General features: G+C 39.7%; 1 protein-coding gene across 9 annotated transcripts in view; it reads right to left on the bottom strand.

Annotated features, from left to right (window-relative positions):
• Positions 1–27,230, bottom strand: part of LOC102166306 (alpha-fetoprotein-like) — a 41,622-nt gene extending 14,392 nt beyond the window's left edge. For 2 of the 9 annotated variants that reach the window (XM_005666743.2, XM_021101424.1), the window contains exons 1-12: positions 27,097–27,230; positions 25,755–25,806; positions 25,488–25,629; positions 23,771–23,982; positions 19,061–19,193; positions 15,262–15,359; positions 14,111–14,240; positions 10,808–11,022; positions 8,452–8,584; positions 6,726–6,823; positions 4,415–4,553; positions 3,251–3,477 (exon numbers count right to left, since the gene is read on the bottom strand). In XM_005666743.2, coding sequence (XP_005666800.1) covers positions 3,251–3,477; positions 4,415–4,553; positions 6,726–6,823; positions 8,452–8,584; positions 10,808–11,022; positions 14,111–14,240; positions 15,262–15,359; positions 19,061–19,193; positions 23,771–23,982; positions 25,488–25,629; positions 25,755–25,806; positions 27,097–27,181 — 1,664 coding nt within the window. In that variant the 5' untranslated portion in view covers positions 27,182–27,230. Of the gene's footprint in view, positions 1–3,250; positions 3,478–4,414; positions 4,554–6,725; positions 6,824–8,451; positions 8,585–10,807; positions 11,023–14,110; positions 14,241–15,261; positions 15,360–19,060; positions 19,194–23,770; positions 23,983–25,487; positions 25,643–25,754; positions 25,807–26,410 lie in introns of all 9 variants that reach the window. The other 7 variants (XM_005666745.3, XM_005666746.3, XM_021101426.1 and 4 more) reach the window with 7 other exon arrangements.

The raw sequence follows: 27,607 nt of genomic DNA, 5'->3' as shown, positions 1-27,607 counted from the left end.
AAACACGGTGAATTCACCAGGACAGGGATGCTTCCTAATATTTCACACTTTTTATTATCTAGCCCTTATATGAAGAGTTTCATGTTTTAAAAATTATAACCAGCAATATTACCCCCTGTTTAGGGCACACTAACAGCTGCATGTTGATAGTTATGCATATGTACTTTGAGCCAGGTAACTTGGGTGCAAATTCCAGCTCAACAACTTGTTTACTTTTTGCAAGCTCTCTTACCAGTTTTCCTTGCCTGTTCAGCCTCAGTTTCCTCACAATTAAAATAGAGTAGTAATATTAGCTACCTCCTGAATCTGCAGTAAGGATTTGGTGAGATGACATGCATAAAGGGTGCCAGAGAATTTCCACCAGAGAAAGCAAAGCCTGAACTCCAGAAGTAAAGCAGACTTCTTCCTCGTGATATTCTCACACCAAGCCTCGGCTGAAGAAAGAATGGAGAACTGGGTGTTACAGTGGTCTTTGGATGCCCACTGGGATGTTGTGAGGTCTAGCTGGCGATCAGCTCACCTTGGGAGCTGAAGAAAGGACATCAGGGGTCAGCTGGCTTGTGAATTTTACTGCCATAAAACAGAACAAGTAACAACTTCATGCTTTCTGACCATGAGAATATCTTTATTCCCAAAAAACTTTGCCTCACTTGGCAAGATGATATTGTTGGACTAATCCTATCTAGGCCCTACTACAGCATATCTTAGAGCAAATAAATTAATTAGAACTAAGCCACCACGAATGATCTTGAGGGAGAAGGAACTCTGAGGACCAGGGTCTGCTTTCTCCTGAGGACAGGATCAGGGCATATGAGGAGAGCAGGAAGGGTGAGTAGCCACTGTAAAGGAGTTGCCCCACTGCCAGGAGATGGATTGTTTTCAATGCATCGTATTGATTCAGGGTAACCAGAATTTCACCCCTTGGTTTCTCTTAGGATAGTCACCTTTGGTCAATTCCACGTGGGGGCCCTAGCATCATATCCACCATCAGCAGCATTCATGCCAAGGGAGAACGCCTGGGCCATGGGAATATCTGACCTCTAGGCTCAGGATTGGTTTGGGGTGAAGAGGTGGGTGACTGAAGACACTAAGAAAGTCATTTCTCTGTTTGCAGCAGCAAATAAATAGAATCTTTCCTAAGACCTGACAGTAGGTGTTCCATAAAATCCTCCCATGTGGGCGTGATAGGGAGAACAGGGGGAAAAAGCCAATCACTTGTGAGATCCTAATCACCTTATGCTCTCAGGGTCCAAGGACAAGACCAGCTGCCCTAACGTTGTGTGTCCAGTATGTGCAACTTCCAAGGCCAAGCCTGTCATGCTTTAGTCACCTCACTCCCAGTCAGAAGCCCAGTCTCTTGGACTATCTGTCATCATAGTGATATTTCCACATCCCTAATCAGACCCATCTCCCGCTTGCCTTGCCCTCCCTAACTCATCCTCTTTGTACCTTGAGGCTTTCCCATCAGAAAACACCCCTATTCTGGGGCTTGGGGATGGAAATGTGCTACAATGAGGTTATGATGGTTGTACAACTATAAATACAATAAAATTCACTGAATTATTTAAAAAAAAAAAACACTGCCCTATATCCACAGCCTCTTTTCTGAACCATTTCTTGCTCTATATGAAAACATGAGGCTCCCCAGAAGACACAGCATCCCCAAGACCCCGCAAGAGGAGTTTATTTTGTTCAGTCGCCACTTACCTTAGCACCTAGTTCCCTTTTACCGCTCCCTGCCTATCTCTCCTTTATCCTCTTTTAAATGCCATAGCTCTTTGGGGGTACTTGCCATCAAACACTGACATCCTCATCCCTCTTTATTTATGCCACATATGGGAAGCCTGGTGATGTCCCCTCATTTTTGATGATTTCGGACCCCATTAATTGCCCTGCTCTCCACCATTATCTTGACTTCCATCGTCTTCTATAGTTTCAACAACTACATTTAATGATCCACATGGGGCAGATTGATTATAAAAATGGACCCACTGCCTACCTTTCTTGTATCTGTGCCCTTTACACTGTCACTTTCCAAATGTTTACTTCTCAGAAAGGAAGTCTATGTCTACATCCCTTTAAGCTGGGCCCACCCTATGACCCTCCTTACAGCAGAACTGACATTGCATAGTTCCACACATCGCCTTCCTCCCAGTTGCCATATAAAGAGGTCTGGGATCACCTGCCCAAGAACAGAAGACCACATGCCTCAGAGATAAGGCTTCCTGGGCCAACCAGCTCCCAGCTGACCGAGCAACTGACCCAATAGCTGACCACAGACTGGGGCAAGCCCAGCTGAAAGTGGCTGAGGCTGACCCAGGCCCACAAACTCATCAAATCAACACACAGACACATGAGCACTAATGGATGCTCTGTAAAGCCACTACAATTTGGTGTGATCTGTTACACAGCAAACACTAACATATATATCATACGAGGAAAAGATGAGGGAGAAAAAGATTGGACTGTGACTGCAGCAGTGGGAGGGCAAGAGAGTGGACAGCAGAGTGGAAGGATGAGATATTCTAATAGATGCTGTGAATGCATGAGTAGAAAAGAGCGGGGGATTGAAGTCTACTGCCAGCTTCATTCAGAAACCCTTTATACATAGAACACACGTTGGGAAACCCTGTTCAAGGGTAAAGAGATTGTATTCTACTGGCAACATTTCTGACCAATAGGATTCAGTATACATAACAGCACCCAAATCAGAATAGCACTTTATAAAGTAATAACTTATAGTCATAAAATGTTCTAATTTACAATGTTTTCACATGTACTATATATATATATGATCTATGCGTGTATATATAATTATATGAATTTCCATGGTCATGCCCAAGTTTGGAAAGCATTGTACATCATTCCCCTTCACCGTCCCCTGGAGTGCCTTCTGCAGATTAAAAGTGTAACCACGCTACCTCACCTTCAGATGACAGTCAACTAAAAGGGATCTACCCTTAGTAAATATTTTTCTTTGTAGCTTCAAATGTAGAAATTTGGTTGGAAGTGACAAATATATTTCTATTCAACAACAACAACAACAACAACAACAACAAAACGAGCTTTTAAATTAAGCCTACCTACAATAAAACAGGTTGCTTTAAAGTGCAGAATAGTCTCATCTGACCTCTGATATGACATTTAGCTATTGCATTGATTATGTAATACTTGTCTATGCACCCACTTTACAGATCTCCATACTTGTTCCCTTGTTAAATTAAGAAACATGCTAAACAAAGATCCTTACCTTTGCTTCTCAGTTTGGAATTCCTGCTCTTGAGCTTTGCACAAGTCCTCTTTAAGGTTGATGACTTTGTCACAGGATAAAGGTGGAGAAATGTAAGTTCCATCGACTTGAAGATCATCAAAGCAAGGCTTCCGGAAGGCATATGAGTCGTCACAGCAGTGACCCACGCCAGCATTGATAGGCTCTGTCTCGTGTCTTCTGCATAAAGCTCCAAGCATTAGCTTTGCCTTTCCCAGAAGAGAATTAAGATAAGAGACATAAGGTGTGTGGTCATTATTATTAATATTTGTGCAGAGAAAAGTATTCTTGAATTCCAGTTTCTGAGAATTCAGCCTGGGTTTCACTGTCTGCAGAAGAGCAAGAGTGTCAGGCGAAGCCTGGTTCTCAGCCTTATCCTCCTTCTTCCTGTCATCCTCCAGGTGTCATCCTCATCCCCTTTGAACCCACCTCCCCGTTCCTCCCCAATCCAGTTTTTAGGCCAACGTTGATTTGAGGCAGGAGTTTCCTATGCTCCATCAAATTAAAACCAAGCCTCAAGTGAACACAACTGCTAATTTGACCCTTTGAGTCTATCTGTAAAAATACCCACATCTTTTTTTTTTTTTTTTTGGCTTTTTGCCATTTCTAGGGCCACTCCCATGGTATATGGAGGTTCTCAGGCTAGGGGTCAAATTGGAGCTGTAGCTGCCAGCCTACACCAGAACCACAGCAATGAGAGATCTGAGCCGTGTCTGCAACCTATACCACAGCTCATGGCAACACCGGATCCCTAACCCACTGAGCAAGGCCAGGGATTGAACCCACAACCTCATGGTTCCTAGTCAGATTCGTTAACCACTGAGCCATGATGGGAACTCCAAGAATACCCACATCTTAATTCAACTTCCCATGTAAGTTGATTCAGGATGAAGGATAGCCTAGTTATTAGACTCAACTATTCATGTCATTGGAAAGACATCCCCAGGTTTTGCAAAGTGATGGTCTTACTCCTGTTGCTGATCAAAGACAACTGGCATGAACTGACCTAAAAAGATTCTTCTGATAACAGAATGATCTGGTTCCATTGACAATTCATAGATGTGTTCACCAACATGAGCTTGGTTGCTGAGGCCGAGAGTTCAGAACTTAAACAACAAGCAAACATGTAGCTGCTAATGTGCTTACCGAGTCCTCCATGCAAGCGAGCTGTAGCTCATCATTCAGTGGACAACATTTGGAGGCAGCAGCTGCCATGTTCTTCGTGAATACAACCAACTCTTGAGTAGATAGCTGTGGGGCTTTCTTTGTATAAAGCACTATGAGCCTGAAAGAATAATTTCCTCTTACTCCTGGCAATGGCTATGTGCCCCAAACAAAGAATTCTTCAAAGTCTTCCTCACATCTGATATTGTCTCTGATTGAGGGTGAGCAAGTTATCAGATTGATTGAAGTCTACCCTTTTAGTTCTGGTTCCAGTGGCCCAATGTCTTATTCAATATGCCTGGAATTCTCTTTCCACCTCAATATTGCTCCAATCCAAGCCATCTTTTTTTCTACTTATCAAGGATACTATTGATAGCTAATTTGGATGGCTGCAAAATCAGACTCAGTGAAACAGCTTCTGAAATAAATACATGCACAGCATATATTACTAAATCATTTATTGTTTGTCTACAATATGTAGGAATAGGAGCTACAGCAACGATCAGGGAACAGTTCCAGCTCTCATGGGCTTGCACCCTAATGGGGGAGATAGACGAATACACTCACGGTAATGAGAGGAGTGACGAGCTCTGTAGCTGCACACAGCATGGCATCTAACCCCCTCCTCACAGAGGTCAGGTAGGGCTCTCAAAAGAGGTGACAGGTGAGCTGAGATCTGACAATCACTGAAAATGAGCTAGGTGAAGGGGGGTGAAAGTGGGAGGGGAGCTTTTGGAAAGTTATTGTGTGTGATTTTACAGTCTTGATTGGGGGATTGGGAATTGGAGAGAGGAGAGGAAAAAAAGCTCAAGTCCAGAAGCAGATTTACGTTGCTTTTAAGATAATTATTGTAGCTGTATGAAGACTGGGTTGGAGGTGGGCAAGAGGCCAAGTGAGGGAAGGAAAGACAAGACCAATAATCCAAGTGAGAGATGGTGCTGGCCTGAACTAGAAGAGTGGTGGTTGTGGGAATCAAGGGATTCAGAGGACAGTGCGTTTTGTTGTTTTTTTTTTTAATTTTGTGGCCACATTCGTGCCATGTGGAAGTTCTAGCAATTGAATCTGAGCCACAGCTGAGAACCATGCCACAGCTGCAGCAATGCTGGATCCTTTTAACCCACTGCCCCAGGGCTGGGGATTCAACCCATGCAAAGGAAGCAGTCTGAGCCAGTGCAGTCAGATTCTTAACCCACTGAGCCACAGCAGGAACTTCTAGAGAAAGATTTTAATGAGAAAGACTTTACAGAATTGGATTTAAGGACTACCAAATATCAGAATCGTTTATTGCAAAAATATTATAATAGAGTTAGGGGAAGAATTTAGCTATAACATTCAATGAAATAGGAAACCTAATCCAGTACTTCTTAAAGCATGACCCCTGGACTGGCAGTGTTAGAATCCTTGGGTACTTGTTTGAAATAAAAGTCCTCATGCCCCATCCCAGATTTGCTGCATCAGAAACTTTAGAGGTGGGTTGTGTTTTAACAAGTGTTCCAGGTCATTTTGCTGCAGGCTAAAGTTTGAGGGCCACAGGTCTAATCCCTAAATTAGACATCAACCACTAAACGCAATATAAAAGAAAATAAGTCAAATATTCTCTCTGAAACAATAATTTTTCTGGATCCTTTATTCTGGACATTTAATTTAAGCTCAATATTATGGGACACTAGTCCAAACTGAAGTTTTCCCCAATACTCTGCTTCTAAATAGACTATTATGGTAAGATCTTAGGGATTACTGAAAAATTGGCTTTTGTTCTTTGATATCTTAATCTTTGAAATACCATGGGATTTCCCAGGCTCTCAGCACACAGAGTTGTACACACTCCCTCTGGCAAACAACTAAGGTGTCCATTTAGCTCTGCTCTTGATAGTGAAAATATTGTATTTGCTATATTGACCTGACTTCAAACTGACAAAGAAACCCTAGATTAGATCTCTGTTGAGGCCTTGACTCCAAATTGCAGGCACATCCTCAAACTAAATGTCCAGGTGGGAGGTAGAGGGTTCCTATGAGATTGCAGAAGGGCAGCCAGGGTCTGCTGGCCCCCTAACCTCTGGGCATTGATTGGAGTCTTGGACACGGGCCTAAAAAGCCATGTAAAAACACCCAAGGTTATGTGAAAAGTTAACTATCTTATCAACTTAGAGATAGCTAGGTTAATTCTGTACTGAGTTTTCCCTTGGCCTCTGAGACTTTAAGGTTGAATGTAAACTCTTAGCAACTCTCAGCAACAGGAGTTAACAAAAACTCACTCATAAGCATAAATCGGGACCATGTCTTGGAAGCATACCTGTCATGGAAGCTACGATCTCCTAATTTCTCACGTAAATCACACAGATTTTTTACACGCTCATGGCTGTCATGAACCACTCTTTGGAATATCTCCTCCTGAAAAAAATAAAGATAATCAGTGTTTCTCTATCGTTGCAACAATATATCTTGAGGTAAGATTGCAAAACCATCTTCTGTAATAGCTTATTGTCACGGTTTTCCTAATCCCAGGGTTTCATTTACTTAGTGAGTTTGGAAATATTAAAAACAAAACAAACAAACAAACAAAAAAACGCATTTTGCTAAAACAGGAATGACTGTATTTTGTGGAGAAAAAAGTGAGACATCTAGATGAATATTCAGTTTTCTGTGATATGAACTCATTTGTGGGCGCAAATGGCATATTGCAAGCATAAAACAAATTATTCATCAAGCCAGAAAGAGTTCCTTAAAAGTAGTGTACAGATCTAAATTCAATTGATCAGAATGTGTATGTGTGCATATTCGTTATTTTTTTAAAATGCAGCATTCTTATATAACAGTACAGGTATAGAGCTACAGATAAGGAATAGAAATATAGATATATATTAAGAAGTCATGGTTTAATAAAAACATACCAGACTTGAACACAGTAAAGCACTCCACAAATACACACTGAAATGAATCACATGGAATTTTTAGAGCTAAAGGCAAATTCAAAGAGTTCTTGACCAGTGCAAATAAAATTCCTGTGGGAAGATGCAAGTGACCTTGCAGACTTAGCTCTTTGGTAAGAGGACTGGTTATCATCTTAAGTAATCAGACCCAGGCCACCTCATCCTAATAAGCAGTGTTTGTCATAGTAAAAATTTTACCAGATTTGCAAACTGTTTGCCTGGACTTAACTCTGAGCCTCATCATCCTTACTGCTTGCCTGACATTGGGCAAGACACTTGAACCTTCTGAAACTCAATATTCTCATGGAGAAATGTAATTAGTACTTCCACCAGCATCTATCTTACCAAGCTGTCATGAGGATCAAAAAAGACCCTGGTTATAAACCCTAAACATCCATGCTCCTCTAAGGGACATTATCATGATGATTACTGTAGAGGTCTATAGGGGATGCTGTGAAAGGATGCTGAGAGAAGACCAAGTCACCTTCATTTAGCCTTCTCTCCAGAACAGAAAGATGCTGGGTCTACCTGCTTGAGCCCAGATACAGGAAACACCCATGGCCTCCATCCCTACCTCTTTGTGGATATGAAAGCCATTGATAAGAATAACAAAATCCAGAACAGTCTGACTCCCTGATAATCCGTAGCTAACAGATTGTCTGGTCAGAGATTGGCAAGGCCATCTGCTTTAGCCATGTCAAGGGCACAACAGGAGCTGCTGCATGTAACCATATGATTTCTGACCTGAGATTGGCACAGTTTCCAGGCCTGCTCCATGGAAATAGTCAAACCCCCCCCCCCCCGCTCTAATATGCTATGCTTTCATGCTACCTGCTACTGTGCCAACAGAGAAAGTTTCATAGAATACAGAAGCTATGAGGCAGTGACTCACACAGAGAATCGCTACTGTATGACAATATGGTCCTTGGTTTAGATGGAAATCATAATTCTTGCGTAGTGCCAGGAATTAGAAAGAACACACATAATCATCTTACAAAAGTATGGCACTATGAGTAGTACTGGACTTTTCTCTATGTTTGTAATCACTTATGAGGCATAGATTTAAAAAAAAAAAAAAAAGCAATTTACCCCATGGCTGTAGCATTCCAGAGGATTTTCTAATTTACAGCATTTTCCCAGTAAGTTTTGATACACTGTATCCACTCTTAAAATCACTGGAACAGCCAACTCTGGGTGTCTTCTTGAATATTCATAAAGAAACCTGTATCCATGTGAAACATAGTAGAGAATGAACGAGTTTTCTTTCAAAAGCCACTACAACTACAAAATATATTCAGTACTCTAACTGACTTTAAGGTATTTGAAAATCTTGAGAGGCTTCCAGGGAAGTTTTATTGGCTATATTTTGAAACCAAGTCAATAAAATTATGTGATTATCCCAAAGTCACACAGTAGTGAGTGACAAGTCCCAAACTTGGACCTAAAACATCCTGATAAGCTTTACTTCATGGCTCGGGATCTCTATTTAACTCTTACTGGAAATTCATTTCAAGTGTTTGAGTGAGAACATTTTTCTCTATGATCTTTGGGGCAAGATTTTAGAAGTATTACAATTTTTTATAAGAAAGTGCTGATGCTGCCTTGGCATTCAATCACCATCTTCCTGTGTTCACCACAGAAACCTTCAAGTATGATTTGTTTATAATCTACACATTCTTCTGGGTCACAAGAAACAGAAATGTGAACTCTAGAATATTCTTAAAGGAATCATAAAATCACAGGGGGGAGCTTTGAAGTGATCTTAGCCAACTGCCTCATGTACAGTTGGAATCCAAAAGCCTGGAAAATTAAGAGGTCTCAAACTGCATTATTTTTTTTTTCTTTTTAGGGCCACACCTGAGGCATATGGAGGTTCCCAGCCTAGGGGTCTAATCAGAGCTGTAGCCACCAGCCTACACCACAGCCACGGCAATGCCAGATCCAAGCCATGTCTACATCCTACACCACAGCTCATAGCAACACTGGATCCTTAACCCACTGAGCAAGAGCAGGGATCGAACCCGCAACCTCACAGCTCCTAGTTGGATTCGTTTCCACTGGACCACAACGGGAACTCCTGAACTGCATTTCAACACTGATGCAGGACCAAGCTAGCCAGGCACTCAGGTCTCCAACTCATAGTCGAATGTGCTTTCCACTAGGCAGTTGTGCCTATCTACATTTTCAGTACCAAATGCAAGTTTAGAGATAAGTGAGTTCAGGTAGTGATATTTGCTTTCATTAAACCAGTGTCAAATGTAATTTTCAGAAATGTAGCTAAAGTCATTCTACAAGTCTTTCTATGAAGAAAATTCCAATTCTTACGCTTTGTTGCAATTGAGTTGCTGCAAATAATTCTTCAGAAAGTGACTCTGGAAATATTTCAATCACACAGCAACATTTCAATGCCTGCCATTCTGTAAATAAATGATGTCACCATCATCAGCAATTGCAGCCACCGTCAGTGGTGAGCCTGTGAGCCCTGAGGGAACTCAGGTGGCAAAATAAAGAACACCTACCATCTAGCAGCCATCAGACTGCAGCCACTCCCACTGATGAATCCTAAGGCACACTCAGGATGGAAAGATACAGGACACTGGCCCCAGAGATTTGAGGTGCAGACCAAAGGATTGATTTCAGTGAGCCCAAAACTCTTGCAATTTCCCGTACATAGAAAAACTCTAAATTCTTTAACTTGAGATAGCTGTTTTCTTTAATTAACAATAATCTTTTGACGTTCAGACTACCTGCCCTTTGTTGCAAAACTCCTACACATCCTGGCTCTTCTCTTCACCTTCTTGGAAGAGTTTTCTTAGGGTTATTTGAGATGATGTCCCCTGAAGTCCTAAGATTGTCCTCCGAATAAACAACACTCTTAACTTTTAGGTTGTGCTTTTTTTTTTTTCATTCAATGTTGTCTTAATACTGTACATTGAAATCAGTTTGCCCTATGCCCAAATTAATTTGCACTTCTGAATGGACACCACAGATGTTAGTACTCCATCTCTTTAATCTTGAAATGCCACACCATGACCTCAATAGTAGGTATTCAATTAATTAGAATAGACAAGGTGGCCAAGTTGAAGCTCTTACTTAATGATGCCTCAAAGATACTTGCAGCAAAGCTTGCACACACTTGACATTCACATGTTTTTTTTTAAATTCCTACATTAGGTGTCAACATTTAAAAATTAAGAGACTTTCGGCTTCCTTCAAAATGCAGTTGACCCAACCACCCAAAGCCAACATTCCCACATGGCAATAAGCAGCTGCAGCCAAATAGTAGCTGCCACCTTAGACTCCACAAAGTATCTCCTCTTGGCCATTTAACCATTCACTCACGTCATTGGTTAGCCTCTGCCGTTATTCAAATTTGCAACCTTTCCCAAAGAATCCAAAAATACAATGCCCCATTATTAAGATCTTTTACAAAAAGCCATATTACTCTTGCAGGGAGTCATCTTGCTTGGCAGGGGTTTGTTTGCATATAAACGGATCTTCTGTAAACCTGCTGAGTGGCAGGGGTGAAAGGTCAGGTGTGTCATCATTTTCTGAGGTGATAATGCATTCCCCTCGGAATGGCTCTGGCAGTTCACAGCATGGTGCAAACTTGCTGGATAGGACTGCCTGTTTGGAGCAGATATAGTTCATAAGCCATCTCTGTAAAACAAAAAAGGGAGGGTTCTTTTTGATGACCTCATTGTGAACTTATTTATTGTTATTGTCATTGGTAGAAAATCAGAGAAAACCTTGGCATTGTGTATTGCTTTTTCCTTGGCACACTGAGCGACCTAAAAGGTCATTTGTGGTGAGGAATAGGAAAGTTTCTCTATTTGACCTTACTCAAGTGTCACAAACTCTTGTAACATTTCTTAAAGAACTTAAAAGGAGAGAGAATGTATTATCATTTTCATGTGTAGCCCAACAAAATACAGATGAAGAGTTTTATCACTTGCTATCTTTGTTACTGTTTTAGGATCCCAGTTTAGAAAACATTTTGCCTCTGCCATTTCCTATATATAGGACGATTATATTACTGCTATACTTACATATTTACTTTCATGTACATACACACAAGTAGTCTCTTACTTAAGGAACTCATACACTAGTTGGAAAGTCAAATCATTAAACAATAATAATGATTCTTTATAAAATAAATTGTTAGAGAAATGCACATCTTATCCTCTAGAAGATAAAAGAGACATTGGCAATCCAGACTGGATAAAGGTCAGAGTGGAGATCTCAGTGATCTGAGACTTAAAACAACTAAATAACCAACAAAAAGCACAGAAATACAGAGAACGTGGTGTTAAATAGGCCCCACGAGAGAGCACCTGCTTACAGTATGAGAGCTAAAGCCAGAGGCAGAGAGCATTGCCTTGGTCCATGACAGCTGGAACTACCATATCAGGCAACTCTAATTTCCACTGCTCTGAGCGTGCACCCATCTGGGAATGGTCCCAAAGTGCTGTGAGGATTGGTTTGGAGGTTACAAATGAATTTTGGCATATAGCTGAATTCACAAGCACAGAATTCATGTATAGTGAAGATTGACTGGAAAATGCTTAAATAAATCTGTACCAAAGAAATAGAGACACTGTCACACGAGATATATCTTCATCCCTGCATCAGGTTCACAGGCAAACTGTCGGAGGACAGGTAAGTCTCAATACTAGTTATTTCAGAGACTTTGGAAGGAAAACAATTCTAACTCATTTTTTAGAAGTGAGCGTAATGGGATACAAAAATCTAATCAAGTATGTGCCACAAAGTTCTAGTTCCATTTCACATCTAAACATAAAAGGGAAAATTTGACATACATACACACAGAGAGAGACAGAGGGAAAGAGAGAGAGAAAAAAAGAGAAGAGGTCAAAAATAGAGTAAAATGAGACTGGCTTGAGCAATGTACATGTAGGAAGAAATAAAGAAATCTAATACAGGAGTTCCCATCGTGGCTCAGTGGTTAACGAGTCTGACTAGGAACCGTAAGGTTGCAGGTTCGATCTCTGGCCTTGCTCAGTGGGTTGGGGATCTGGCGTTGCCGTAAGCTGTGGTGTAGTTCGCAGATGTGGCTCAGATCTGGCGTTGCTGTGGCTCTGGCGTAGGCCGGTGGCTACAGTTCCAATTCAACCCCTAGCCTGGGAACCTCCATATGCTGCGGGAGTGGCCCAAGAAATGGCAAAAAGACCAAAAAAAAAAAAGGGACGAAATCTAATACAATTCACCAGTGGATAAGTCAAACAATACAGATCAAATGATCATCTCAAGAAGACAAAAGAATCCTTAGTAATATTTAGAATCCACCCTAATTAAAATATCACAAAACAGTCTCTAAAATAGAAGGAAACAAATCTCAACATATAAACAATGGCTTTGTCAAGCCAATAACTCTAAACCTGTTACCTTTATAGTCTGGAATAAGACCGGAGTTCCAGAAAAATCTACAGTTATTTTATACTGCTTATGAATACTAGCCAATGAAATTACATAACTGGAGATTGTTCCAGCACAGTTGGTCATGGTGCAGACTATAATGGGAGCTGTTCTACAGTTAGCAGTTTGCAATAAGTATTGTTCATATATTAAGGGGCTTAAAGATTTTGTTTTGTTTTAATTACAATGTGTAAGCCCTCAAATTTGCTGTAATTTTCCCCAAAATTCACCTAATCATCATGCAAATAGAATTCTGAGAGCCTGTCCTGAAGAGCCAGAATGACTGCTATGTGAGTAGGACAGTATTCCTTCTAGTACCAACCGAGATTCTGGCCACACAGAAAGTAATCCAAGGAGCAGCTTTAAATTGTTTTCAGGATGGAATTGACAAGTGGTGGAGCTGAATGTGGTATTGACCCTGGTACCCAATGGCCAACTGCAACAGCTGCCAAGGAAAAGCTACAGTCTAACCCCAATTCTGTACTCCAGCAAAGTAAGCAGTTAAGGACTCAGAGTCCTAGGGATTCTACTGAGTGTTCTATTCAAAGATTTTTTTTATTTTAACTGCAATTGTAACCCACATCCCTTAATCTGTTATGGAATGGGGTTAAAATTGTTGAAAGTTAAATTTGGGGGCATTCCTGCCCATAAGGGTCCTGGATATCTCACTAAAATCATGATTTTAGCCTTTCTTTGTTTCTGTCTTATTTATTTATCATGATGAAAATTTGCAGAGTGAATAGAAGCATAACTTGCAACTTGTGACTTACTAACGCCCTTCCAGGTTTTTAACAGTGACAATTTTTTTCCTTCTCTGGGATTTTGAAACTTTACTTTTGGACTTAGGGCACAAGGGTTCTAGGCTGTCCATGCTCCACTGCCCTGGCCCCTGATGCCACATATTTGTTTTGGCAGCTTCTTCTTTCCTCCAGGCAGATATGGCCTGCGGGTATAGTTTGCAATTCCAAGACTTGCTCGTGACTCAAAGATGAATGAAACACAACCCCAGTTTGGAAGGAAAGTAGAGTCAGCACTAAAAATTTAAGAATGAAAGAATAAAGTAAAGTAAGATAGAATGAAGAGGGATGGAAATAGGAAGGAAGGAAGGAAGGAAGGAGGGAAGGAAGGAAGGAAGAGGAAAAAAATGTTGCATGAGCTGAAAGAGAGAGGAGGGGAAATATCCTTCTGTTGGAAACACTGAGAAATGATAATTACTTTTTTAGTTTCATTATATACCACTGTCACCTTTATTTAAGAATATCGCAAGTATTTTAAAGGCTGAAATGAGTTTTAAGAAGAAAGCGGATCTTACCCTGCCAAGCACACATGCTACCGAATTTCCTTCACAACAGATCTGATGCAGACTTTGAATATCCATGGCCAGTTTGGCAATTTCAGAAAAGTTAGCTTTAGGCAGTTTTTTAGCCAACAGAACTAATTCCCTGAAAATTAAAAAAAAATACATTTTAAACAGGTTTTTTAACTTAATCTTTTCCAAAATTAGTTCTAGTTCATTGAGTAACCAAAAGAATAAAAACATATTTGCAAATGTATGATGAAGAGAGGTGTATATTATAAAAATGTTTTCTATTTCTTCATGTTAGAACCCAGAACCATATGAAGATCTAACTCACAAAATGAAAATTATTCAATTCATAATCATGTAAATACTGTCACTTTTATCATTTAAAGTACAGATTTAAAAAGTTGAGTCGTTTAGATGGGTTACTTGGGAATTTATCTGACTTGACTTCCCAAATAAAATTCTTTACCATAAGGACAATAATTACAGAAGGTTGGGTTCTCTTTTACCCTCTTTGTTGACAACCAAGCAACATTCCTGACATTTTTCTAGAAATATGAAAAATGAGCTTGCCTTATAAGGAGGACAGAGCTTCCAAGCAGCCCAATACTGTCCTAAGTTGGGGAAGAAGGTGATGTAAGGAAGATGCATGTCTTCAGGGGTAAACCTGGACAGACACATGGTCTGGACCAAGAAAGAGGCACCCGGAGGAACATCGATTCTCCTCCCACCCCACACTCTTCCATGCTCACCCCCAAACACCAATCACTTGTTCTGTTCTTCGTGACATTACAGCCAAAACCTTTCCTATCTTCCAACAGAAAAATACATTTTGTCCTCCAAGCTTTCCCGTGTAGAACAATTTTTGTATGCCTCTGAACGTGAAGAATCTTTTGTGCACTGACAAAGAACCTCAAAGGATTTGAGCTGACGGAAGAAATTGAGGCAGGAGATACTGGTGGAGATGAGGATTGTGTAAGTTCATGCACAGCCTTCGGGCCCTCTTGAACAGGCAAGTAGCACTGTGGGGAGAAAGGGGGTGACTTGCCTTTCTCTGAGAGATGTTAGTAAATGAAAGATAAATGATTTTTTTCCAAGGAGTTTAATCCAAAATGGCGATCCAAAGCAACAAAGTCCCCAAATCTAAATAGGCAACTTACACTGCTTTTGCTACTTTGTGGTTGAATTTAATTCCAATTTCACATAAATGGTGATGCCTCAAAGATATTTCTCTAACATACTTTTTGATGGGTTGCAGCTGTAATTAGAAAAACGACTCATCAAAGAACTATGGTAACAACAGAAAAAGTCCATCTCATTGTTAGTAAAGAAGAGAGAAAAATAAAAACCATGTATCTCCTCACAATTGGAAAGATTTTATTGTCTTATCTAAGGCCAAATGCAAATGCATACTTTGGTAAAGATTATTTAAAAATAAAATATCATCTCATTTTCCCAGAGATCATTTGTCCCAGGACTTAAACATTTGGAGTGTAAATGAGAACAAGAAACTGAGCAAATAAAAGTCCAGAGATCCACTAGATGAATTTCAATAATATCTTACTGTTATGTTTTGGTTTTATTCAGATTAGTAGCCCTGTCGTCTTGAACATGTCTCCAAGTGCTTGTCTAAAATATGTGCTTTAGTTTTACAATGTGCATTTAGTCCTCCCCCTCAAAAATGTTCATATTCTTTACGCTAGAATTTTGACATCTGAAATTCCATTCCAAATTAATGTTTCTGAATAGATAAAAACATAATTATGCAAAAAAGAACATGTATGTTTGTTGCAACAGTAAAATTTTGGAGGCAATACGTCTCAAAAGCATAGTGATGATTAAGTAAATAATGGCACATTATTCTTGAAAAGGTGTATATATCCAATAAAAAGGACATATATTTAAGTCTCTAGTCAAAATTATATATCCATTGTGAGCACAACATACAAAATAAAATCTGTCAATAAAAAAAAAGAAAAAAAAGGGAAATATACCAAAATGGTATCTCTGTGTGATGGGAATATATGTAACTTTTTATTATGTTTTGCTTTTTGCTTTTTAGGGCCAAACCTGCAGCATATGGAGGTTCCCAGGCTAGGGGTCGAGTCAGAACTGCAGCTGCTGGCCTACTCAGCAATGCGGGATCCAAGCCACATTTGCTACCTACACCACAGCTCATGGCAACACTGGATCCTTAATCCACTGAGCGAGGCCAGGGATCAAACCCACATCCTCATGGATACTAGTCAGGTTCATTACAGCTAAGCCACAGGGGTAATTCCCATATAAGTAATATTTTAAAGTTTCAGAAAAGCTCTATTATTTCACTTAAAACATTATATTGACCATATATTATTTTTACTTTGGGTAATAGCACCTTATGATGTGTTATTTTTAAGAATAAATTGGAAATGTATACAGAGGCAAAACACAAACTGCAAAACTGACACAACAATAATGATTTATATTTTATAATTAATTATGAATATAATTATTATTTTGTCCTTATTTGGTTATATTGTACACATTTGAAATCAAATACAAACAAGCTTATCCACTTCTTCATAAGAGAGTCTTGAAGACAACTCAAACTACATTCTCTGATCATAGGAACAATTTTTTTTTTTTTTTTTTTGGCCCTCTAGGACCACACTGCGGCATATGGAGGTTCCCAGGCTAGGGGTGCAATCACACAACCACAACAATGCCAGATCCGAGCCACATCTGCAACCTACCCCACAGCTCACAGCAATGCTGGATCCTTAACCCACTGAGCGAGGCCAGGGATCGAACCCGCAACCTCATGATTCCCACTCAGACTTGTTTCTGCTGAGCCACAATGGGAACTCCTCATAGACAGAATTTTTATACAATTGGCTGTGCAATTTTCTCTGAGTAAGATATATGAATTTCTAGGCACAGACATCCTGGCAGCAGCAAGACTGTAAACATCACAAAGTGAGGAGAGGAGAAAAGAGCTCTTGGCTAACTTAAAAGCTTCTGCTTCTGCTTAACCTTCTAGAGGCTTGTTATACAGGAGGGCAAAATTTCCTCTGAAAAGGGTTAATTAAGATTAAGAAAACTTTTGGAGTTCCCATCTTTGCTCAGTGGTTAACGAATCTGACTAGGAACCATGACGATGCAGGTTTGATCCCTGGCCTCGCTTAGTGGGTTAAGGATCCAGCGTTGCCGTGAGCTGTGGTGTAGGCCGGTGGCTACAGCTCCGATTAGACCCCTAGCCTGGGAACCTCCATATGCCTCGGGTGTGGCCCTAAAAAGACAAAAAAAAAAAAAAAAAAAGATTAAGAAAACTTTGTTAACAAATGACCTAAAAAAAATTAACCTCCTTTTAATAAAAAAAAAAGTAATTCTTCAGAAGCGCCAGGTAATGAGACATAAGCCTGCCCAGTCATTTATTTTTTGTTTTTAAAACGAAGACCAAAGGAGAAAAAAATGACTGTCCTGCCTAGGAATTCAGGATTGGCTTCTGAAGGAATTAGAGTTCACCAGAAAGAATGGAGAGGGGGGTAAGGTATATATGTAAGCAGCTTTAGAGACAAAAGCTGTGATATTGAGTACTTAGCTTAGGTCAGAGACTCTTTAGATACATTGCTTAATGTCTTACACAAGGTAGACAATGAGGCACTCAATAGGAGAAAGGGAATTAGAGGAAGAGAGAAATAGGAGTTGAGAGGAGTTGAGAGAAATTCTCAATGAGGACATCAAAGAAAACAGCAAGGAAAAAAATGGCACAGCACTTAGCGTTGAGGAATTCATCAAAACGATTACAAACCACTATTCATTTCAGCATGACCTTCCGAAAATGCACCTGGTGCCCCCTCTAAAGATGGTTATTTTAGGTAGATATTTAGAAACTTTAATGAGCATGCATAAAATGACATTTATCATGGAACTAATCACTAATTTACTTCTATCCAATGAAGGAGAAAAGGCCGCTTGGTTAAAATTAAGCATGGCAAACTATTTTCCAAAGACGGCTACAGTCATATCTTTTATCCCATGTTCTTCTACAGTGAGCTTTTGTTACCATATATTTACTTTCCCCACTCAAACCAGTGAGGTTTTAAGGTATCTCAACCACTAAAAAATATAGTAGAGGTAAATTTGAGGCTTGGCCATAAAAGGCCCTACAACTCCTGCTTTATCCACTAGAATACTCATTCTTGAGACTTTGGCCATATGTCAGCAGTCCAGCTGCCCTGAGGCTGCGGTGCTATGAGGAAGCCCAAACCAGCCAAGGCAGAGAGACCACAGGGAGATACCCTGAGGTGGCAGAAGGAAGAGATGCTGAACAGACTCTAGGTGCTTCAGCTCCTCAGAGTCCCAGATCCAGCCATTGCCTGACAGTGATAACATGAAACATCAGAAGCCAGAACAGCCCAGATGAGCCCTTCCTGAATTTCTTTCTCTCTTTTTTGCTTTTTTATATGGAAGTCCCTGGGCCAGGGATTGAATCCAAGCCGCAGTTGTGGCTACAGCAACACTGGGTCCTTTAACCCACTGCCCTGGGCGGGGAATAGAACCCATGCCTCTGCAGCAACCAGAACCACTGCAGTCAGAGTTTTAACCCTACACCACAGTGCAAACTCCCCCTTCCTGGTGTTTTGACCCACTGAAACCATGAGAAATAATAAATTGCTTGTTATTGTTTTGAACCAGTAAATTTTGGGGTGCTTTGTTATGCAGAAATAATAACTGAAGTGTTAAATATTTATTATGAAAGGCTATCTATGTTAGATCATGCGTCTCAAATTTCAAAGACTACATGAATTACCTGAATATCTTGTTAAAATGAAGTCTTATTTAGCAGGTCTAGAAAAGAGTTTCAGATTCTGCATTTCTAACAAGCTGCCAGGTGATGCATATGCTGCTGGTCCACAGTCCCACTTGGCATAACACATCCCTAAATAATAGTTAGGGAACATATGAATATTTTACCTTTATCTGGAAGCATTCAGTCTTATTTTCTTCTTGGCAGCATGACTGAACAGCTGTTTTGTAGCAAGCAGACATGGTCAAAATAGTGGGTCCATACAAGAATGGATGCTTTCTAGAAATTTCATAAATGTACCTGTAATTTGAAAAATACAAAGCTATATAATTTGGAGGTCAAGAACAAGTGCTGACACTGTTTCTTAAAAACTTGGGATTCACTTTATTTTTATTGATCTGAAACTTCTAGAGTTTCATGGTGACAGAGATGGAATGGCACTGAACTTAAATGAATCACATATTCACTAAGCCCAGGATCACTGTGAGGTTAGACAGACATTCTGAGGGCTCGCAAAGTGACCAACTGTACCTTCTGGTCTGGTGGGAAAATAAAAGCAGTAATCAAAACTTTTCATTTTTACATAAGTAGAAGGTAGAATGTTCTATAGTCCAAACTGATTACAAATGGAGGAAAACTGGTAGAGGGGAACTAAATTTAGAAGCTATTGGTGGATGAAGAGCAGTTTCTCAAGATCATCCATAAGTACATTATCTCAATGCTAAAGAGATAGTGGGGAGGGAATTCCCACTGTGGTGCAGCAGAAATGAATCTGACCAGTATCCATGAGATGCAGCTTCAATCCCTGGCCTTACTCAGCGGGTTAAGGGTCCAGCGTTGCCATGAGCTGTGACGTAGGTCGCAGACTCAGCTCAGATCTGGCATTGCTGCAGCTGCGGCATAGGCTGGCAGCTGTAACTCTGATTCCACCCCTAGCCTGGGAATGTCCATATGCTATGAGTGCAGCCCCCAAAAAAGATACAGAGAGAGGGATAATGGGGAAAGTAATAAAGAACAGAGATCAGGCAGCTTTTGATAAGTTCCTCCCACCCCCAGTTCCTTGGATAATGTATAAATCTTTATTCCTGCAACTTCCTTAACTTCCATTCCTCTTGGGATGCAGGCTAAGGCTGCAATTGCCGCAGCCTTGACCTCTAGTCAAATGACAAGTTTACTACAATTGCCTTCCCTTTAATGATTGAAATAGCAATTGCAGCTCATGACAAATGGCCAAAGAAATGCTTGAAATATTTGAATAGGATCCCCCAGTTCTACAGAATCTAGAAAACGAAATCACAGCGAAGTAGGTAGCTGGAATTTCTGGAGTCAGGGGACTATATCTGCATATAACCTCATGAAAAGAGTATTTCTTGGTGTTCCCTGAAGGTTAGAACCAGATACAGAATAATGATGCCATGATAAAGATGAGCGATGTTACAGGAGACCTGAAGCACTCATCAAATATTAGTAGAGTCTTCTTCTAACAACTGATGTGTGTAGCAATCCTGTGCTAACATTTCCTTTTGGTTAAGAGTCAAAAATCTTTTCTCGGTGGTGGATAATTGAGATGGTGGCCATTTCAGAATTGCTTATCAAATATTTCCAGCTCCCCTCCTTCCAGAAAAAAAAAAACAAACAGTAGTATTGTACATTGTACGTTCCCTCTGGAGTGAGGCATCATAATGCGACTTGCTGTGGTTAACCATATGTAAGGAAAAACAATGTCTTATGCCAAACAGAAGCTTAAGAGACTTCATGATTTACCACCATCCCCTCCTCTTGCCACAGGAAACAAGAAGGCAGGTGTTGAGATGGCTTCTTTGTCAGCCTAAGTCCCTAAATGACTATGATAAGCAGGCTTCCCAACAAACTACGTTGGACAGATAGCATGTGTGAAAAATAAAACTTTTGTTAAGTCACTGAAAATTAGAGGTAATTGGTCACCACAGTGTCATTTAACTTATCTGCAAGCCTTGGAGAGGGAAAAAAATAGATCAAATACTAGAACTGAACCTTATTCATTAGCAACTGGACAAGGCTTAGAAAAGCAGGGCAATGCTATGCAAAAACAAACCAAGAAAACCCAACCCTTATGCTTCGAAGTTCAGTCAGTAGATTTGTTTCAGCAGAGTTTCTCAAGCCCAACTTGTAGCAAAAGAAAAGTAGGCGATATTATCAAAATACATCTGCCACCCAAGATGAGGCAAAATTTTTGGTCAATGTGAAATTAACTGGGGCCATTCAATACCCCTGTTCTTGCCGTCCTCGTTAGTATAGTCGTGAGTATCCCCACCTGTCAATACCTCTGTTCTCTATTGGGTACCATGCTAAACTAAGAGTTCACTTTTCATGCTGCAATAACTTTGTTCCCTTAGAGGATATTCAGTATGATCCAATCTAATTTCAAATATCCAAAGGCAAAGTTTAACTTGGTATAAGGAAAAGCCTTCTAACCATCAGAGCCATTTAAAAAGCAGAATGTCCTGGAGTTCCCTAGTGGCCTAGAGATTAAGGATCCGGCATTTCATTGTTTTGACGCAGGTTCTGACCCAGGAACTTCCACATGCCACGGGCTCCACCAAAGAAAGAAAGAGAAGATCCCTATTGTAAGGTAACACAGGGACACACATGATTGAAAGTTGGGTACTAAAGTATGATACATAACCAAATCTTAAAATGATCAAAATTGTTATTGAAAAATACTTAGATAATCCAAAGGTACAATTACTGAGGTATTATGATGCTATGCTATTTTTTTGTGTGTCCTTTTTTTTTTTTCCCCCCTATGGAGGTTCCCAGGCTAGGGGTCTAATCAGAGCTGTAGCCGCTGGCCTACACCAGAGCCACAGCAACTCAGGATCAGGGCTGCCTCTGTGACCTACACCACAGCTCATGGCAACACCGGATCCCTACTGAGCAAGGCCAGGGATCAAACCTGCAACCTCATGGTTCCTAATTAGTTTCATTAACCACTGTGCCACGACGGGAATTCCGATGCTATGCTATTTTTGATAAGTCCAAAATAGCTTATTTTTCCTCCAGCTTTGATATAAATTACTGTTTCCTTGGTTGAGAATTAGATAAAGTTTTGGCTTATAGTTATGCAGTAAGTAGTTAGAAAATTATTTTTCCCTGACCATTTTACCACTGCATGCACATAAGTTAAATTAGCATGGAAACTAACTCCTTAATACTGATTTAACTGTAAATGTTCAAGAAGAAATTGGAGTCACTGCCTGAGTATTGGTCAGATTTTGGAATCTCTAAATGTTCAGCCCAAACCTGATTTTATAATTCTCAAGTTAGGGCATGTGTCACTACAGTAAAGAGGAAGTCAAGTTCATATTTGTTTCCCTTTTGGCGGCCCCTAAGGTCAGACAAGTTGGACCCATCCAATCTCTTCTTCTTGAGTCTTTTCTCCCTCAGTGGTTGGCGCCGCTTAATTCCTTCTTGAAAGCTCAGTAATCTCAGGCAATTCTGTCCTCATATGGGTGAATTAAAAGTATTTACATCATTCAGCAGCAAGCCACCCTGTCTGCTCGTTCACTTCTGGTTTTGAGTTTCATGTCTGAAATCTGAAATCAAATTACCACAGTGCTTCTTACACTAGATCCAGCAATCAGATCTTTCCCTCATTCCCAGTATCTTGAGTCTGTCCTGACAAGATGGCGAGACCTACATCCCTTGAGAATTGAAGCCTCGGATTTCTCTCGTCATGCCTCCCTCTCTCAGTTTTGGTTTCCTGCCTCTAAGCCCCTGCCACTTGCTCACACCTCACTCTCAAATAATAGATCTCTGTGCTAACTGGGAGACTTAAACATGAGCTGGTCTACCCACTGGCTATAATGCTATCCACTCCAGTGGGAATTATAGAATCAGAGTTCTTGAGTAGAAAACTCAACTCTCTCCAGTCTGCAATTGTCACTTATTCCTAGGTTCCCAGGGGCAGGCTCTACCCATATGCCTAGCAGATTCCCATCCTGCTATGCCTTGGTGAACCTTCCAAATACCAGTTCTCACCTGAGCTATTATCTGCCCTCTGTTCCCAATACTCTGTTTATTGTGCTTTGCCTACTTGCCTGTACTTTTCTTTTTCTTTCTTTTTTTCTTTTTTTTTTTTTTGTCTTTTTAGGACTGTACCTGCAGCATATGGAGGTTCCCAGGCTAGGGGTCCAGTTGGAGCTGTAGCTTCCAGCCTACACCACAGCCACTGCAATGCAGGATCCAAGCCATGTCTATGATCTACACCTCAGCTCACGGCAATGCTGGATCCTTAACCCAGTGAGTGAGGCCAGGGATTGAACCCCCATCCTCATGGTTGCTGGTCGAGTTTGTTAACCACTGAGCCACAATGGGAACTCCTTTTAATTTTTTTTTTTAACCTGTACTTTTCAACATCGTTTGCTACTGGTCTGACCAATCTAAACTCTAAGGAGATGGGTCTTTTACAGATCCTGGTCATTTTTAACGTTTCACAGCATAGACACACTCATGCCTCTTGGATTTACAAAGACCATATTGTCATTCTGAGGAAAAAACATGTATTGTAGCTCAAATGTTCACTTTAATTTTATGTTCAGAGACTTTCATGTGTAAAAAGATTTGTCTTCAGGAGTTCCCGTCATGGCTCAGGGTAATGAACCCAACTAGTATCCAAGAGAATTCAGGTTTGATCCCTGGCCTCACTCCGTGAGTTAAGGATTAGTGTTGCCATGAGCTGTAGTGTAGGTCAGCAGCTGTAGCTCCAATTTAGCTCCTAGCCTGAGAGCTTCCATATGCTGCAGGTGCAGCCCTAAAAAGACCAAAAATAGTAATAATTTGTCTTCAAAATTGGAAAATACTCTTTTTCAAAGACCTGGCAAGGAAAAGTGACTTACCTCTCTTTCACTGACATTCGATTCTCTTTGTCCAACCCACAGATCTGCTCAGGATTTGAAATGTGGAATATATCACTGTAAGCTGCATCATCTTTTTTGTGTAAGAGGAAACACCTGTGGCTCGCTGTGTTATTTATATTGCAACAGTCATAAAATACATGTTTTCCAGCCATTCCTTGGTTATTGCAAATATGCCCTAGGAAGGTAGTCATCTGTAGGAGGAAATAATAAGTAGGAGCATGTGTGGTCTACATTCTTAACCACAGGGAAGTTAAGGAATTATTATAAAGAAAAGGCAACTGAGTGCAAAGTCTTATACTCTGTGTCCAATAGTTCCTGGACATAGGTCTTTTGATCAAAAGCCTTTACTTATTTATTTTTTGGCCCATGGCATGCAAAAGTTTATTTTTTGGCCCATGGCATGCAAAGGTTCCTGGGCCAAGGATCAAACCTGCACCACAGCAGCGACTGGAGCCACAGCATTGACAATTGCCAGATCCTTAACATACTGTACCACAAGGGAACTCCACAAAATCCTTTAAAAATGTTGTTAAGTCTAAATTCCCACATGCTGGACATTGGCCAAATAGAATTATCATTCACTCCCTACCAATATATGTGCCTCATTTTCATACAGTTGAGAGGGATTAAAATAAACATAAGCCAAAATATCCAGGGTTTAAAGAAATCAAGGTATTTTTAATATGAATTATCCACCAAGAAACAGATGTTTGTTTGCTTTACCTGCTTCCTGATTGTTTTTAGTTGGTTTCCATGGGAACTTATTTTAAAAATTGAACTCTGAAACAATGTGTATTCAGTGTCAAAAATTCAAATGGAAATGTGATGATTCAGCTTTCAAATATCCTTGAAATGCAGTAAATATGTGGGATGCTATAAACCTCAAATGACAAATGTTTCCACATTTGGAGGATAAGAGCAGAAAAGGGTCATCTACTGAAGTGGAAATGAGAAGAAATCACTATAAAATAAGTGAGGCCAGCTACCGGCAGAAGAACTTCATTTAAAGCACATTTCTAATATGACTAATGATTTTTCTATGACTACACAGATTCTAGTTTTTTTAAAAAAGATAGGTATAGCCCTAAAAAGATGGAGATTTTGAAAAAAAACTGTAAGTAAAGAATGAAACCATTCATTTGTATTTTAAACTGTTGACATGAGAATAACCCACTCAAAAATATGTTAGATTATAAGAATATGTTAGTATTTATCAAAAATTTTCTAATCACAAGATAGACATACTTCAGAACAGACAATAATGATTTTCAAGATTTTCTAAGTGGGAAAAGAGCCTATAATAACTCTCACTTTTTTTTTCTGCTTTTCCATATTCCCTTAGAAACCTCAGAATCAGTACTTAAATTTCCCAGGAACATTTATATGAGAATCAGTAGTATTCTCATGACAAAGGCAGAACAACCTACTTAAATTAACAAATTGGCATTTGAGGATACAATCATTCTCTGGAGTGTTTGGCTCTCAGTCTGATCTCCCAGGTATGAATTGAAAAACTGCAGGTTTATAAACCTACAGAGATTACATGTTGAGTGCGACTCATGCACCTATGGTTGCCTTCAAGTCCCTTGACTTATTATTTGATTGCCCCTTCTTGTAACATCTTCTGTTTGCAATTTAGTTTTTTTTTTTTTTTAAAAAAAAAAGGAAAGAAAAAGGCAGAACATGATTCACCTACCAGTTGGTGACAGCATTCTGAAGGTGATTCATGTGACTTGAGATCCTTACATTGCTCTGCAAGAGGTAGCAACTCTTTAACTATGGTTTGTACTTCTTCATAAGCCAGTTTCTGAAGAAACTGTGCAACCATAATGCTGGTGCTGAAACAGGACACTTGTGTGAACGATGAAAATAGATTCAGTGTTATATCACTGCCCTACTGCTCCTCCCAATAATTAATATGATTTTAAATTTCAGACAAAAGAATATTGATAATAAAACTCACGCATCTCTTAAGTTGTCCTCTAGAGAATTCTGTCTATTAATGTGCTGCATGGCTGGAAAAAAAAAATGAGATTTTATTTGCAGAAGAGGAAACTTTCGAAATTGAAATCCCCCTTGACGTCTCAAATCTGTATTTGTTCACCCATAAATTTCCAGAACTGTTTTTGTTTACATCATAAATCAGGACAAATTATAAGTCCATATCTTTTCTCACATTTAAACTGTATTCTGTGGACAATTTATTTCTTTTCAAATACATCATGTAGTTGAATCTATCATTGGCCTGAAAATAAGTTGCATGTACCTGTATCAACACCTCTGAATTAATTAAATGCACATTAATTAAAAGACATTAATAGCACACCCAAAGAACACTAAGAAAGTCAAAGTTTGGCATTAGAAACAAAAGTAAAAACATTAAATTTCCCTCTGTGGCACAACAGGATCAGCGGCATCTCTACAAATGCCAGGACATAGGTTCGATCCCCCGCTCAGCAGAGTGGGTTAAAGGATCTGGCGTTGCTGCTGTGGCATAGGTCTCGACTGTGGCCCGGGAATTTCATATGCTGCAGGGCAGCCAAAAACGAAACAAAACACAAAAGTATAAACATTAACTGTTTACCAGGCTTAATTTGGCAGAGACATCATCTCACATACCTTGGATTCACTCATCACCTTCATCACCTCCGTTCACCACATACGCAAACCACACTCTGCTGAAAACAGTGTCTTCCTTCTTATATCAATAGCACCTGAAGAGCTTAGCAGCTATCTACTTCATAAAGAAACCTTTATTATTTGCTCTATTAATAGGGGAAAGCTTTGGAGACAGTTATTCTGAACTCAATTTCTAGCTCTGATACTTAATATGGCCTTGGTAATATAATGTCCACACTCAGTTTCTGTTTCTCTATCAAATGTAAACAACTTCTACTACATTGGATGGTTGTTAGGATTAAACAAAAGCCAACATGTGAAACCTTGAGCATAGCGCCTGGCACATAGTAGGTACCGAATAATGTAGCTCACAGTATTGTTCTTGCTACTAGAAACACAATTGCTCTATCTAAAATCATTTATCCCATTTTAAATACAAGTTTGAAATACATCATTCTCTCACCTAGAGTGGAAATAAGATGAAAATGATATCTTCCTGTCTATGTCGCCTTAATACATGAATTCTCTTTCTGTATCCATTCCACAAGTTAAGTTACAGCCATTCTCAATGACTTCTTGACAGAGATGCACATGAGAAAGATAAGCAGTTCCATGTTTATGTCGGTAGTTATTAAGCCTCATCTCCTGGCACATGGGATGTATAGATTATAAACAGAATTCCCTACCTGCATCTAGAAAACTTCTCTGAAGAGTCTGACATTTAATGTAGCTGAAGAAAACAAGAAATGGTATGGATCTAACAGTCTTCATTATTTCAGATGAGTCTTGGAGAAGGCGTTCTATGATTTGAAAAAATTAAAGAATCCTTTTATATTCTTTCCAAGTAATTGCTATTAATAATTAACCTTTTTCTGGTGAATATTTTTTTCCAGGCCACTCTGATCTTTGAAAAAATTAAAGAAATTCATGACAATGAAGAAATATTTTTGATAGTATTCATTAATGAATACTGGATTTTAAAATGAATCATGTCATCATCCTTGTTTTTTCAAGATTACACCATGTAGGCTTTGTAATGATTGATAAACACTTTTGGTAAATATCTCATTTCCTAGAAATGCCTGTGGTTATGTACAAAGTTCTAAAATGGTAGGAGATCCGGGAAACATGTACTCTCCAAATACATGATAGATTCAGATAAATGGTTAAGGCCCCAGTTCCAGTGCTGGTCACATT

The sequence above is a fragment of the Sus scrofa genome, chromosome 8 (assembly GCF_000003025.6).
Source record: "Sus scrofa isolate TJ Tabasco breed Duroc chromosome 8, Sscrofa11.1, whole genome shotgun sequence".
NCBI lineage: Eukaryota > Metazoa > Chordata > Mammalia > Artiodactyla > Suidae > Sus > Sus scrofa.
The sequence above is the reverse complement of the archived record's forward strand: the minus strand, read 5'-3'. Positions and strand labels throughout refer to the sequence as shown.